The sequence below is a fragment of the Hemitrygon akajei genome, chromosome 11, assembly GCF_048418815.1.
Source record: "Hemitrygon akajei chromosome 11, sHemAka1.3, whole genome shotgun sequence".
NCBI classification, from domain to species: Eukaryota; Metazoa; Chordata; class Chondrichthyes; order Myliobatiformes; family Dasyatidae; genus Hemitrygon; species Hemitrygon akajei.
In genome coordinates, this window is record NC_133134.1 from 8,069,912 (window position 1) to 8,085,353 (window position 15,442).

General features: G+C 42.3%; 1 protein-coding gene across 1 annotated transcript in view; it reads left to right on the forward strand.

Moving 5' to 3' along the window:
• The window catches only part of trrap (transformation/transcription domain-associated protein), a 305,269-nt gene that overhangs the window by 52,701 nt on the left and 237,126 nt on the right, over positions 1-15,442 (forward strand). Inside the window, exons 22-25 of the mRNA XM_073060184.1 lie at positions 3,977-4,128; positions 9,007-9,206; positions 12,289-12,506; positions 14,394-14,591. Of these exons, the coding sequence (XP_072916285.1) occupies positions 3,977-4,128; positions 9,007-9,206; positions 12,289-12,506; positions 14,394-14,591 (768 nt within the window). The remainder of the gene's footprint in view (positions 1-3,976; positions 4,129-9,006; positions 9,207-12,288; positions 12,507-14,393; positions 14,592-15,442) is intronic.

The window sequence follows — 15,442 nt, forward strand, 5'->3', positions numbered from 1 at the left end:
TGCTACGCTATATTAGCCACTTGATTGAAGACACAAGGATACAGTCCATCAGGGCCTAGAGACATCAGCCTCTGTCTCCAACAGTGTGCTATATGCTGATTTCCTGGTTGTTATATCTTCCCTGAGGACTTCCCTTTCTTCAGATTTCTGATTCACAGCTATTGCTTGGGTGATATTTGTGTCCTGCATAGTAAAGACTGATTTCTAAATGCTGGTTGTGATTTTTCTGCTCTCTCACAGATTATAGAACAAAGCAGCTATACCTCAGGCCCTTCGGCCCAACCAGTTCATGCCAACCACAGTGTTCACCCAACTAGTCCATTCTTCCTGTTTTTGTACTATATCTCTCTGAGCTCTACCCATCCACGTAGCTATCTAAGTACTACTTAAATGATAATGTTGTTCCTGCCTCTTTCTGTCTTCTTAACCCCCACCCCAAATTGTTTTGTTATAATTACTCTTTTAAATCTTCAGTAAATACACTGTGGCAACTTTATTAGGTGCCTCCTGTACCTAATAAAGTGGCCACTGAACGTATTTGTGTGGTCTACTGCTGTAGCCCATCCACTTCCTATTCGATGTGTTGTGCATTCAGAGATGCTGTTCTGTACACCACTTGTAACGTGTGGTTATTTGAGTTACTGTTGCCTTCCTGTCAGCTTGAACCAGTCTGGCCATTCTCTCTGACCTCTCTCATTAACAAGGTGTTTTCAGCTACAGAACTGCTGCTCACTGGATGTTTTTTTTTGTTTTTCACACTGCTGTCTGTAACCTCTAGAGACCGTTGTGTGTGAAAATCCCAGATCGTACTAAACCACCCTGTCTGGCACCAACAATCATTCCATGGTCAAAGTTACTTAAATTATACTTCTTCCTCAGTCTGATGGTTTTTTTTTGCATTTTTGGCTAGCTTTATCTACTCTAATTAATTTTCCTGATCCAACACTGTTCTTGTTTTCTGCTTTATATTGATACTCTTGTGAACTTGCTTAACCGTGGGTGGTGGGTTGACACTGTGGCATTCCTCAGATCAGGATGCATTTATTCTGTGTGCTTTGGAAAACCCCCTTAAGTTTCTGTCACCGCTTCTCAGCCAACTGATCCCCTCACTTAACCTGCTCACTGGCGCTGTAAAACCATTGCGCTAACCGCTACGCTACCGTGAAAGACTCAATACTTCTGTCCTTTTCCAGACATTCAAAGATGCCTTTCAGCTGGGATCAAATAATTTTTAAGTGGGGCTGCTGCTGCTAAGTGGAAAACAGAGCTGTTGATTGTGTGAAGCAAGCTCCCACAAAGATTAATGTGTTAATGATCAGAAAACCTGTTCCAGACATCTGTTTAAGTGTCTGTAAGACAGAGGAGCAGAATTAGGCCTTTTGGCCCATTGAGTCTGCTCTGCCATTCCATCACGACTAATTTATTATCTCTCTCAACGCCATCGTCCTCTTTTCTCCCTGTAACTTTTGACACCCTTACTAATCAAGAGGCTATCAACCTCTGCTTTAAATATATCCAATGACTTGTTCTCCACAGTATTCTGTGGCATTGAATTCCCCAAATCCAACAGCCTCTGCTAAAGAAATTCCTCCTCATCACTATTCTAAATGGATCTCCCTCTATTCAAGGCTGTGTCTTCTGGTCTTAGACTCCCCCACTGTAGGAAGCATCCTTTCTATGTCCACTGTATCCAGGCTTTTCAATACTTGATGGGTTTCGATGCAATTCCCCCCACCCACTATGTTCTCCAGTAAGTATAGACCAAGAGCCATGAAATGCTCCTCACACGTTAACCCTTATATTTGTGAGGCATAAATCTTGGGCAGGGCATTGTGGGGAAAATCTTATAACCATATAACAATTACAGCACAGAAACAGGCCATCTCGGCCCTTATAGTCTGTGCCGAACGCTTACTCTCACCTAGTCCCACTGGCCCGCACTCAGCCCATAATCATCCATTCCTTTCCTGTCCACGTACCTATCCAATTTTACTTTAAATGACAATACCGAACCTGCCTCTACCACTTCAACTGGAAATCTTATCCCAGAGGCATGGGATTTCTCACATCTATTTTAGAGGGCAGACTGAGGTGGAGAAAGAAACACATCCATTAATGCTGCCTTGCAGGTCATAGAACAATAAGGCATAGGAACAGAAAAACTAATTAAACTAACGACCATGAATTAAACTAATCCCTTTATGGTCCTATCTACATTCTCCCATCTCTCAGAGCGAATCCCTACATTCTTTCCTCTTTCTCCTCCCATCAGACAGAAGATACAAAAGCTGGAAAGTGTGTATGAGGACAGCTTCTACCCTGCTGTTGAATTGTCCCATAGTAAAATAAGATGTATTCTTGTCCTCACAATCTCACTCATTATGCTCTTGCTCCTGCTCTGCACTTTCTCTGTAGCTGTTACTCTTTATTTTGTATCTGTTTTGTTTCCCCTTGTAATGCCTTAATGCACTGTGTAATGATCAGATTTTTCACTGTAAGTCAGTACATCGTCATTGTATAAAGTTGGGGATCATGTTCTTTCCAATGCCGTAATGGTTCGGCAAATTTTTCTACTGAAGTGGTTTGCCATTGCCTTCTCTGGGTAGTGTCTTCACAAGATGGGTGACCCCAGCCACACCCAAGGGTGACCTTCAGGCTAGTGGAGGGAAGGAGCTTTGGTCGGGATGTATCTCCACCCCACCGCCCGCCACCGGTACCTGTGACATTAATATTCCAATTCTAATATTCATGTGCCTGCCCAAGGTCCTCTTCAATCTCTCCATCACCATCCTGGAACACATTCCAGGCATTCACCAATCTCTATGTTTAAAAAAAAACAACTCTTGCCCTGCACATCTCCTTTGAACTTTTCTCCTTCTCAACTTAAAAGCATCCCTTTAGTATTAGAGATCCATCGAGATTTTGAGTTTTTGATGGTGGTGCAAGTGGGATTTGAGCCCTGGCCGTCTGACTCAGGCCATGTGTGCTGCCCACAGTTCCAATCTGCTCGTTTTATTATTCTTTAGTTCATGAGCTTGATTGTGAAGCCAAGCATTGTCAGTGTGGTTCAGCTAGTACGGAATGTAGAACCACCGTGCTTCTGCTCTGCATTTGTGCTGTGAGTCCTGCCACTTGATGGCACTGTGTATAAACAGTCGTGTCGATTCTTACAGGGCAACTTTGTGGTAAGAGTTGATGCCTTAATAGTCTCATGAATTGTGGATGCTCAGCTCTGGAAGTTGGTGTGAAATCACGCATTGTCTGGTAAAAGCAAATTAACACTGCATCTCAAATCACTTCAGTGCCACTTTTAAAATGAGGTCACTGTTGTAAGTGATGCAGTTAATGTGTGCCTACCAAGTGCCCACAAATACCACACGTATCTTCTTTACATAATCTGCATTAGTAGTGCCATGTTTCCATTCCACCTTCCATTTTCTCTCTCTCTCTCTTTCTCTCCTCCTCTCTTCAAACCTTTCTTCATCTCCGCCCCTCCATTTTTAAAAAAAACTCTGCCTGTCGCCCACTAACAAGTGTCTGTTAGAAGAATACAGCAGACAGCTGTAGGTCCTTCCTAGAACATTGAACTGTACAGATCCTGTGGCCCTTCAGCCCACAATGTTTGCTCTTCCGTTCTGTGCCCACAATGGACAGCAACCTATTACTTGTCCGGTGTGGATGCCACTACAGCTCCGGTTGTCTCACAATGCTTAGCTGACCTTTAACACTGCTCTAAGATCTGTTTAACCCTTTCCTCTCACGTAACCCTTCAGTGTTCTTTCATCCATGTGATGTCTCACTGCTCTTTGTAACTCAGTGCAGGACAGTGCCACAGGTTAAACAAGTCTTCACAGATTAAATATCCTTTTGAAATTCTTCAAATTCTGTGCAGATATGTTGATGATGGTTTAGTAATGCATAAGGGATGACTAACTGGTTTAGATTGTGAGTGAAAACATTTTGTTTTTCGTTCTAGGCGATTGAAACAGCATTGGATTGTCTGAAGAGTGCAAACACTGAGCCCTATTACCGTCGCCAGGCCTGGGAAGTGATCAAATGCTTTTTGGTGGCAATGATGAGTTTGGACGATAACAAGCATTCACTGTACCAACTACTGGCCCACCCAAAGTACGAAAGCACAGATTCATTTCAGAAGATGAGAATGGTTCCTTGCATGTCTTACTTGCAGTAATAGTTCCCTTTTACATTCCTTTAAGACTCAACTAGTTTAATTTACTGGCATTTTTGTAATGGCATAATCATCTTGAAAGAAAATTTCTTCCTCTTTGGAAAGGAAGAGGTTATATTTCTTTTTGAAAGAAAAGATTATATTTCTTTTATGTACTTATACTTGAGTTGAAATGGACATGTAAAGCGTATGTTAACTAAGGAATATATTTTCTATAGAACATAGTCATAGACATCCCCTAGCTCCTTCGACTTGGCAAACATTTCCTCTCTTCTTGATCAGTGCACTAGTCATCCTCTGGTTCTTGACATATGGGTAGAACATCTTGGAGTTTTCATCAATACTGATCGCCAAGGCCTCCTTTTGCCCTCTTCTAGCTCTCCTAAGTCCATTCTTTTGTTCCTTCCTGGTTACCTGGTTATATGGAGGAATTTAAGGTGGAGGGTTATATGGGAGGCAGAGTTTAAGGGTTGGCACAACATTGTGGGCCAAATGGCCTGTACTGTGTTGTATTGTTCTATGTTCTATTATCTAGTAATTCTCTAGAGCCCTGTCTGAGCCCTTGTACCTGATCCCTGTACATCTCGAGTAGCTGTTTTCAAGTTAACCATCTGCTAATATAATTAGTTATTGAGATACATTGTGGAAAGGCCTTTCCAGGCTTTTGAATCACATTGAGCCTAATCATTGGACAATTTACAATGATCATTAACTATCAACTGGTACCTCTTTGGACTGGGAGGAAACCAGAGCAATTGGAGGAAACCCACGCATTCAAGAGAAAAATGTACAAAGTCTTTACAGGCAGTGGCGGAAATTGAACCTGGGTCACCTTTTGGAAAGCGTTGTGCTAACCCACTACAAACCAGATATCTGTCAAACAATGTGTTCATCACACTTTATGCTCATGTTGTTAAAGCTCTTGAATAAGGTATCTCCTTTATCCTATGGTTTTAGGGTACTAGTCTCTCTCCTGTCCTTTCCACCCTGATCAGTATGACTATGCACACGTAAGATCATAAGAAATAGGAGCAGAATTAGACCATTCAGCCCACTGAGTCTGCTCTGTCATTCCATCATGGCTGATTTTATTTTCCCTCTCAGCCCTATTCTCTTGCCTTCTCACCTGACCGTTCATCTATGTGCATACCTGAGAATCTCTTCTATGCCCCTATTGTATCAGTTTCAACCACCATTTTGAGCAGTGTATTCCAGGCACCTACCACTCTTGTTTTGAAAAAAATCTACACCTCACATCTCCCCAAAACTTCCGTCTGCTCACCTTGAAAAGATGTCCTTTAGTAACACACATAAAATGTTGGATGAACTCCGTAGATGTTGCCTGACTTAGCTGTTTTTTTGCAGAAATTTGTTTGTGTTGCTCTGCATTTCTAGCATATGCAGAATCTCTTGTACTGTATTTATGATTTGTCCTCTGTATAAGCTTTTGCTGCTTTGGTTAAAAGGTGCTTGCTGTCCACTCTATCTATTCGCTTATAATCTTACATACCACTGTCAAGTTGCCTTATTTTCCTTTGGTCCAAAGGTAAATGCCCTAACTCACTCAATCTTACAAGATATGTTTTCTAATCAGCTTTTGAAGGTGCTCCTCCCGCTTCCCTTTCTTCCATGGTCTTCTGTCCTCTCCTATCAGATTCCCCCTTCTCCAGCCCTTTGTCTTTTTCATCAATCAATTTCCCAGCTCTTTACTTCATTCCTCTCCATTTCTCCTGGTTTCTCCCATCACATGCCATTTGTACTTATTTCTCCCCTCCCCCCATCTTCTTACTCTGACTTCTCCCCTTCCATTCCAGTCCTGCTGAAGGGTCTCAGCCCGAAATCAGTTTATTCTTTTCCATAGATGCTGCCTGGCCTGCTGAATTCCTCCAGCATTTTGTGTGTGTTTCTCCCCTGGTAAATCTCTGCCTCCTCCCCAAAGCATCCACATTCTTCATCTAATGAGGCGATCAGAACTGAACACTGTGTGGTCTAACTAGGGTATTATAGAGCTGAAACATTAGCTTTCGAAGATAGTTATTGAATTGCTAACATGGTGGAATGAAGTTCAGATAAACGTGCATAGTTGGATAAGAAAACAGACTGTGCAGGAAGTACTCACGACCTGCAGAGTAGAGGCATTTAAATTTGCAGATTCTTAACCTATCATTGACCTGAAAGGTCAATGGTATTTGTCTCCACAGAAACTGCCTCTTGCTGCAGGCATTTATTGCTTTAGTTTGGACAAGGGACGATTTAGATTAAAAAAAAGAATAATTAGAATAGAAGTACTGATTAGATCTGTAGGGAGCTGCTTGCCGTGAGTTGTCACACTCTGGCACCATACTATTCACAGATTTCACTTGTACGAGTCCTAGAGCGCTAGGGTAGAGAAACAAGCCTTTTGGCCCATCTAGTCCATGCCAAATATTATTCTGCCTAGTGCCATGCATCCACTCCTGGACCATTGCCCTTCATACCCCTCCCATCCATGTACTTAGCCAAATTTCTCTTAAATGTTGAAATCAAATCTATATTCATCACTTCCGCTGGCAGCTTGTTCCACACTCTCACCACACTCTGAGTGAAGAAGTTTCCCCTCAGGTTCCCCTTAAATTCACCTTTCACCCTTAACCCATGACTTTGAGTTGTGGTCTCACCCAACCTCAATGGAAAAAACTTGCATCCATTTACCCTCTATCAAATCTCCCTCATTCTCCTACGCTCCCATGATGCAGTTCTTACCTTTTCAGTCATTCCCTATAATTCACCTCCTCAAGTCCCAGAACTACTTAGAGTTTGAAATATCTTTAAGAAAGCAAAACTAAAGATTTGAAATAAAGGAGGTCAATCCCACACACAAGCAGAAACCTAATCAGAAGCCTAATTAGAAGAACTAATCAAATTTTACCTGTTATTGCCATTGAAATAATTTGGCTCCTGGCCAAATTTATTCCAGATAATCCAGTTTTGTATTAGTTTGGTTTTAGAATAAAGTTGTCCGTGAAGGGACAGTGATAACGGCCTCCTGCGGTCTGGTTCCACATCAAAATGGAACCAGACTGGAACCATTCTAATATAGAGCCATAACCACTCATTGTGACGATTAGAAATAAATTCAAAGTCTTACATATTTAGGACCTTAAGATCCCATGGTGCTGCGTTTAAAGCAGAAACCACTTGATTCAAAATGCTCGGACAATGTTTACTTTCATGAAGCTGTGCAATTATACTACAACTTAGAAGCTTGATCTTAGAAAACACAAAGGAGACATGGTCCAGTCATTGCACTTCTGTTGGTCTAGACCTCTTTTCCTCCTGAAGATTAACTGGGATACACGGACGCACACACGGGCACACGCGCGCACACACACACAGAAACGTTATAAATGTGGGAAGTCTGTACATTGTAGGGTCATAGCTAGGGTGAATGCATTCAATCTCTTTTCTGGAATTGGGGAGTCAAGAACTATAGGGCGTAAGTTTAAAGTGAGAAGGAAAAGATTTAATAGGAACTGGAGGAACAGGTTTTTTAAAAATCATGTAGGGCGATACATATGAGTTGCCTGTAGAAATGGTTGAGGCAGGTCCAATCAAGGATCAACCTTATTCACCATATACATTTAGATGTATTAGGAATTTGCTGCAGAGAGGTGATCAGAGTGTGACATGCAACAAAAAATAATTAAGTATATTAAAAACTAGTAGAAATATGGAATAGAATGTACATAAATACTAGCATGTTTATAGAATTTAAAAGAGGTTTAAAGTGTTTACAATGTAGAGCAGTGCAGTGAATGTGGAAATAGATAAAGTGGGTAGGGGGCTAACTAGAATGATTGATCAGATTATCTGTCTGGGGAAAGAAACTTTCAAGATGGCATAAAGTTTTAGTTTTAATAGCCCTACAGCGCTTTCCAGAAGGGAGCTTTTGGAAAACTCAGTGTGCGGGGTGGGTAGTGTCTGCAGTGATCTTTCCTGCCCCCATCTTCCTCCTGGACACATCCAAGTCCTGCAGTGATGGTAGACTGCAGCCAATGACCTATTCTGCTATCTTGACAGTTCACCGTGGTTTTGGTACATTGTGAGAGGGTGCTGTACCAAACCAGACAGTAATGGCTGACGAGAAGATGTCAGTGTGGAATGGCACCAGTATGTTCTGCGGAAGATGGAATTTTACCAACTATCAAATGTGTTTAGGACATGTATGATAGGAAAGCTTTAGAAGGCTTTTGGCCAATTGCTGGCAAATGGCATTGACTTGGATGGGACAACTTGACCAGATGAATTATCTGTGAGGATGCACCCAGTGCTCAGCCAGGTACCTGTTTCCAACGTCCTGTACCTGATTGCTTGAGTAAGGGGATTATAATGCGGGCAGGAAATAGTCTCTCTCTCAATTAAAGTGATGCAGAAATCTAGCAAGTGACAAGGGCCAGCAGTCAAAGTGCTTCTCCATCTTGGTGTAATAGTTCTTTATGTCTGCCAGATTGATTAATATTTCAGCCTTTCGAATCCAAATGCAAAGAGTTGAATGCAGCACTCTGTAAATATTGAAACGTCACTCAATAATCACATTTGTTTGTCAGTGCATGGACGTTTTGGAGCAAGCTTACCTTATTTGTAGCAGCCACTCCTGAATAGTGCTGATGAAATTAAACCATCCATCTTCTTTGTAGTCGGTTGCTGACAGTATTAAAATGGAGTAATTGAATTGGGTCAGCTCGATCAAAATGTACAAGAAACGCTTCTACCCACTGCGTGGTTTTCATGCCTGGCTTGGTAATCATGCAGCAAATTAATTTTGTTTTGTCTCATAGCTTCACAGAGAAGGCGATACCCAGCGTGATTATATCACACCGCTACAAGGCACAGGACACTCCCGCTCGTAAGACGTTCGAACAGGCCCTGACGGGTGCGTTTATGTCTGCTGTCATCAAAGACCTGCGGCCCAGTGCCCTGCCTTTTGTGGCCAGTTTAATCCGTCATTACACCATGGTGGCTGTAGCTCAACAATGTGGTGAGTTGGTGTCACCTGCCAGGAGGAAAGTCTCTTCTTCCATTTATGTGTGAAACTCCAGCTGTAGTTCACATTGGCCATGGGTGCAGAATTCTGGCCCTGTGGCATCAGTGTACCCTTGTCTGTCTTTATCTATATTAATATTCATTCACTACTTTTGTTTTGCTTTGTTCCTGAATCAGCATAGATAATTTCACTCACCTCAACTCTGAACTATCTGTATCATTGTACATCTATCCATCTGCCCATCTATCTGCTTACCTCCTGTATCTATCTGCCTATCTATCTTCTGATCTACCTAGCTATCTACCTATTTATCTGTTTTAAGCTGTTCATTTTTTGTACATTAGTAGTTTGTCAGTCTTTGTGTGTTTTTGCTATTGATTCTGTTGTGTTTGTTTTACTGTGAAGGCCCACAAGAAAATGAATCTTAGGGTGGTACATGGTGAGATAAACGTACTTTGATAATAAATTTACTTTGACCTTTGAAAGCACTTCCTCAAATCAATAATGCAGGTACTCTGGTTTTGCAGTATAACTGTACAGACAGTTATTTAGTTGCCAAATTCGATTAAAGAAAGGTTTTCCATTTCCAAAGCATTACCTCATGTCCTTCTAAATCACTTTACAGCCAAGGAGGTGCTATATAAAGCGTATATGTAGTCTGTCAGCTTCACATTTAGCTCCCACAAACACCAGAGAGGTAAATTGACTAGTTACTTTAACTGGAAACATTATACTATGATGCAGTAGGCCATTCTGCCGACAAAATCCCTGCTGGCTAAGCAGTTTCTGTACATCCTCCTTGTGGAATGTGTGGATTTCCCCCTGGTCCTCTGGTTTCCTCCCACAGTTTAAAGGTGTACCAGTTAGTATGTTAATTAGTCATTGTAAACTGTCCCATGTTCAGATTAGGGTTAATTGGGGTTGTAAAGTTGCTGGACTGGCATGCTTGAAGGATCTGGGGTGCCTACTCTGCACTGTTTTGCTAAATAAAATTTGAAAAAACAAAACAAGTTGCTGGAGAAGTCAGGCATCAACAGACAGCTGATGTGTTCCCATTATGATTTTTACCTCTAACAAATCTGCTCACAACCTCTTTTATGCCACAAGTAGGCAAAAACCAGCTTCTCCAGTTGTGACTAATGAATAGACTCCACCTCCCTGGAGCCTTAGAACATAGATATCTACAGCATATCACAGGCCCTTTGACCATGAAATCTACTCTGGAAGCTGCCTAGAATTTCCCTACCGCATAGCCCTCTATTTTTCGAAACTCCATGTACCTATCAGAGTCCCTTAGAAGACCCTATTGTATCTGCCTCCACCACCATCGCCAGCAGTACATTCCATGCACTCACCACAGTGCATTCCTTCCAGTAAATACAGTTCTGTTCACCCCACTCTCGGAAGGATGCTGGGGCTTTGGAGAGGGTGCAGAAGAGGTTTACCTGGTTTAGAGAATTTGGACAAACTTGTGATGTTTTCCCTGGAGGAGTAGAGGCTGAGGGGAGATCTGATAGGTGGTTATAAGATTATGAGAGGCATAAATAGAGTAGGCAGAGAGTACCTTTGTTCCATGGTTGAAATATCTAATACCACAGGGGCAATTTCAAAGGAGATGTGAGGGGCAAGATTTTTTTTACAGAGTGGTGGGTGCTTGGGGTGGTGGTAGTGGCAGAAACATTAGGGAATTTAATAGCTGTTTAGATAGGCAGATGCATGTGAGGAAAATGTAAGGATATAGATATTATATAGGCAGATGAGATTAATTTAATTAGTCATTTGACTATTAATTTAATTGCCTCAGCACAACATTGTTGGCCAGAGGGCCTCTCTGTGCTGTGCTGGTCTGTGTTCTAAATCTTCTCTGTATTCACATTAGATCATTCACTCTTCCAAAAGCTAGGTGACCAGAGATGGATGTGATAGTCCTGTTGTGGTCTCAGCAGTGTTTTATAACGTTATATTGGACCAGAGCAATGTAGACTGATTAGCATGGTCTGACTTCCCATAGATGCTGCTTGACCTGCTGGTTATTTCTCACCTGTTGTGTTTATATGTAACATTATGGCTTCTTTAGCCCATTAATGCTTTTATTAATTAGGTTTTATTTGCTCCCCCTTGGACGCCACTTTCACTTGAGCTATTAGTTGTTTTGTTTGGGCTTGATACTTGGTTGATTTATGTGTTGCGATTATTCATATGGATTCTCGGCAGCTTTGTTAATGTCTAGTTAAGCCACAGCTGGAGTATTGGTTTCAGTTCTGGTTGCTCCATTATCGGAAGGATGTGGAGGCGTGCAGAAGAGGATTAGAGGAGATGTGTTATAAGGAGAAAATGGATGAACTTGAGTTGATCCAAGTTCATCGACAGACTTCGACAGACAGTTGATATCTTTCTCCCAGGGTCGGAATGGCTAATAGCACAGGGCATGATTTAAAGTGAACAGGAGTAAGTTCGAAGGAGATGTGCAGGGCAGGTTTTCTACACAGAGAGTGGTGGCTGCCTGGAGTGTGCAGCCAGTGGTGGTAGTGGAAGCAAATACAACAGAGGCGTTTCGATGGGCACAGAAATGTGCAGAGATTGGGGAGGTTAAAGACATTGTGTAGGCAGAAGAGATTAATTACACATCTCTTTACTGTTTTAATTTGGCACAACATTGTGGGCAGAAGGGCCTTTTCCTTTGCTACATGAGTGACATGCACAAAGTGTTGGAGGAACTCGGCAATTCATTAACCTGCCCTAATGAAGGATCTTGGCACAAAATGTTAGACTGTTGAGAATCAAGGTTTAATATTACTGACAAACTGTATGTCATGAAATTTGTTGTTTTATGGCAGCAATGCACTGATTGATAGTGTGTGTGTGTGTGTGTGTGTGTGTGTGTGTGTGTGTATATGTGTGTGTGTATATATATATATATATATGGGTTGTTCTTTGACATTCATAGGCTGGTTCTTTCCTCTTGATAGATGCTGCTGAGTTGCTCCAGCATTTTGTGTGTGTTCCTCTAGATTTCCAACTTCTGCAGAATCTCTTGTGTTCAGTATGATTTATGTTCACTGTTGTTTCCTTCCAGGCCCATTCTTGCTGCAGTGTTACCAGGTGGGGAGTCAGCCCAGCACCGCCATGTTCCACAGTGAGGAAAACGGATCTAAAGGAATGGACCCACTCGTCCTCATTGATGCCATCGCCATCTGCATGGCTTATGAGGAAAAGGAGCTCTGCAAAATAGGAGAGGTGGCTCTGGCTGTCATCTTTGATGTGGCAAGCATCATCTTGGGCTCGAAGGAACGGGTTAGTGGTTCCAAATTTCTGAATACAAATATGCAGCATAATATCTTTAAAAGATACTGTGCAGTGTATTCACAAGCTGAAGAGATGCTGCAGGTGCTGGAAACCCAGAATAACACACAAAAAATGCTGGAGGAACTCAGCAGGACAGGCGGCATCTATGGAGAGGAATAAGCAGCTGACATTTCAGACCAAGACCCTTCATCAGGTCACCAGGACCCTTCATTGCAGTAACCAGCAGATAGCACAGTTCGGGTGTTGTAGTTTGGAGTTCTGATCCGATGATGTCTGAAGGGAGTTTGCACGTTCTCCACATGAGCAAGTAGGTATCCTCTGGGTGCTGTGGTTTCCTTCCACTGTCCAAAGATGTACTGTTGGTAGGTTAATTGGTCATTGTAAATTGTCATGTGATTAGGCGAAGATTAAATAAGTGGGTTGCTGGAAGGTATGCTTGTTAGCCGGAAGGTCTGTTCCACCTGGTAACTCTAAATAAATAAATAAAAATAATTAAATACCTTGAACTTATACAGAGCTGCTTGCAACCTCACGTTACCTTAGAGTGCTTTATAACCAGTGCAGTGCTTCTACCGTGCTGTTGGACTGTGGAAAATTCAGCTGCCAGTTAGCGCGCAGCAAGCTCCCACTGTGATGTTACTATGAGCAGATGGCCACTGTCAATTAAAAGCAAAGCAAAGGATAAACATTAACACATGAGACTGCAGATGCTGGAATATGAGCAACATACAAAGTGCTGAAGGAACTCAACAGGGCAGAGAAATGAACAGTTAACATTTTGGGTTGAGACCCTTTGTCTGGGCTGTAGTCTGCCTGACCTGCTGAGTCCCTCCAGCACTTTGTATGTTGCCAAGTATAACTGCTGACCTTTTGTGCATTCATTTCAGAATTTTTGGGAATATCATTTTAAAACTGAGGTGCATATGATCGTCTCACAGAATCTCTGGAAACTGGAGTTTATAGGGGCTAGATTTTATGAGATATTTAGAGTGAAAGTTGGTGCATTTTTGAAAGATTAAGAAATTGAAAATTATGGGGAACAGTCACAGAAGAAATTGGGGAAGATTCCATGATTTTCCTCTCTCTTCACCGTCTGGTATAAAGTGTATGTATGCTGTGTGTTGTGTTGGTTTCTTAACGTCACCTGCATATAGATACAGTGAAAAGGTTGTGCATACTGTTTATACAGGTCAGATCATTACACAGTGCATTGAGCTAGAACAGAATAAAACAATAAAAATGCAGAATAAAGTGTAACAGCTACAGAGAGTGTAGTGCAGATAGACAATAAGAGACAAGATCTTATGTTATCTGGAGCTGTGTGTCTGTGACGCTGCAGACAAGTTGGTCGTTGTACCCGTACCTCACCATTTTTGTGCACATGACAATAAACTTGACCTGATAGGGCCTCAAACAGAATGCCTTTGGTTATATTCAATGAGAGGGCAGACTTGAGTTCTAACAACCTTAGCAACAAACATAAAATGCTGGAGGAACTCAGCAGGTCATACAGCACCTGTCGAGAGGAATAAACAGTTGATGTTTCCAGCCGAGACCCTTCACCCGCCCCAAAACGTTGACTGTTTATTCATTTCTATAGATGTTGCCTGGCCTGCTGAGTTCCTCCAGCATTTTGTGTGTTGCTGTTCTGGATTTCCAGCATCTGCAGAACATCTTGTGTTTTTGAATACTCTTATCCTGCTCCAATGTTCTTATAGTCTTTAGACTCCCCTACTTCAGTGAAGTGTCATCGATTTTCTTTTTATATAATCAGATGCAACAGGGCATACAGTTCTCAGATTAACATCTCATCTGTAAAGCTGATATCTGGAATGTCTTAAACTTCTGACGTGACACTTTGTAAAATTCCTCTAGGCATGCCTGCTGCCTTTGTTCTCGTACATCGTCGAGCGTCTCTGCGCCTGCTGTTACGAACAAGCCTGGTACGCTAAACTTGGAGGTGTCGTCTCCATCAAGTTCCTAATGGAACGCCTCCCTTTGATCTGGGTCCTGCAGAATCAGCAAACCTTTCTCAAGGCTCTCCTCTTTGTCATGATGGATCTGACGGGAGAGGTACTGTGTTTTTCTTATGTGGCGGTCACAAGAGGTTCATGATGTGTTTTGTGTGGCTCAAATCATAGTCGTAGAGCACCACAGGACTTCAGCCCATCAGTCCATCTAGTTCATCTCTTACCTGTCTAGACACTGACCTGTTGTGACTTCGCATGGCAGTGTCAGTGGTAAATGAACGTTCAATCACACGGCTTTTAGATATGAGTTGGGCCATCAGTGTAATCCTGGTTGAATGGTTATTGATGTTTGATTGAAGTACATATAATCTCAGTTAAGTTGATTATCTAAATAACTAATCTGGCCTTGTGTGTATATAAACAGCATGCAGCTTTGTGTGTGTGTGTAATAGAGTCATAGAGCACTACAGCCCAGAAACAGGCCCTTTGGCCCATCTAGTCTGTGCTGAGCTATTATTCTGCCCAGTCCCTGGACCATAACCCTCCATGCCCCTCCCATTTATGCAAACTTCTCATAAATGTTGAAATCAGCCCCGCTTCTACCTCTTCCGCTGGCAGCTTATTCCACAGTTGCACCACTACCCACCCTGCGAGCCGCTTTTCCAGGTGCTGGAATCTAAAGCAAATAACAGACTTCTGGAGGAGGAACTCAACAGGTCAGGCAACATACATGGAGGGAAATGGAGAGTCGACATTTCGGGTCAAGGCCCTTCCCCTGGACTGAAAGAAAGAGGGGAGATTGGCGGCGTTAAACAGTCGCTCCTGTCTAGTGCAAATCCAGAGATAAATTTCTGTTCTGCAATTTCCAATCAGCTGGCGTTGCCTTGTTCTGAAGCTTGGTATTGGTACCCAGAGCACAGACAGTTCTTTTGGCCCATTGAATCTGTACCAGCC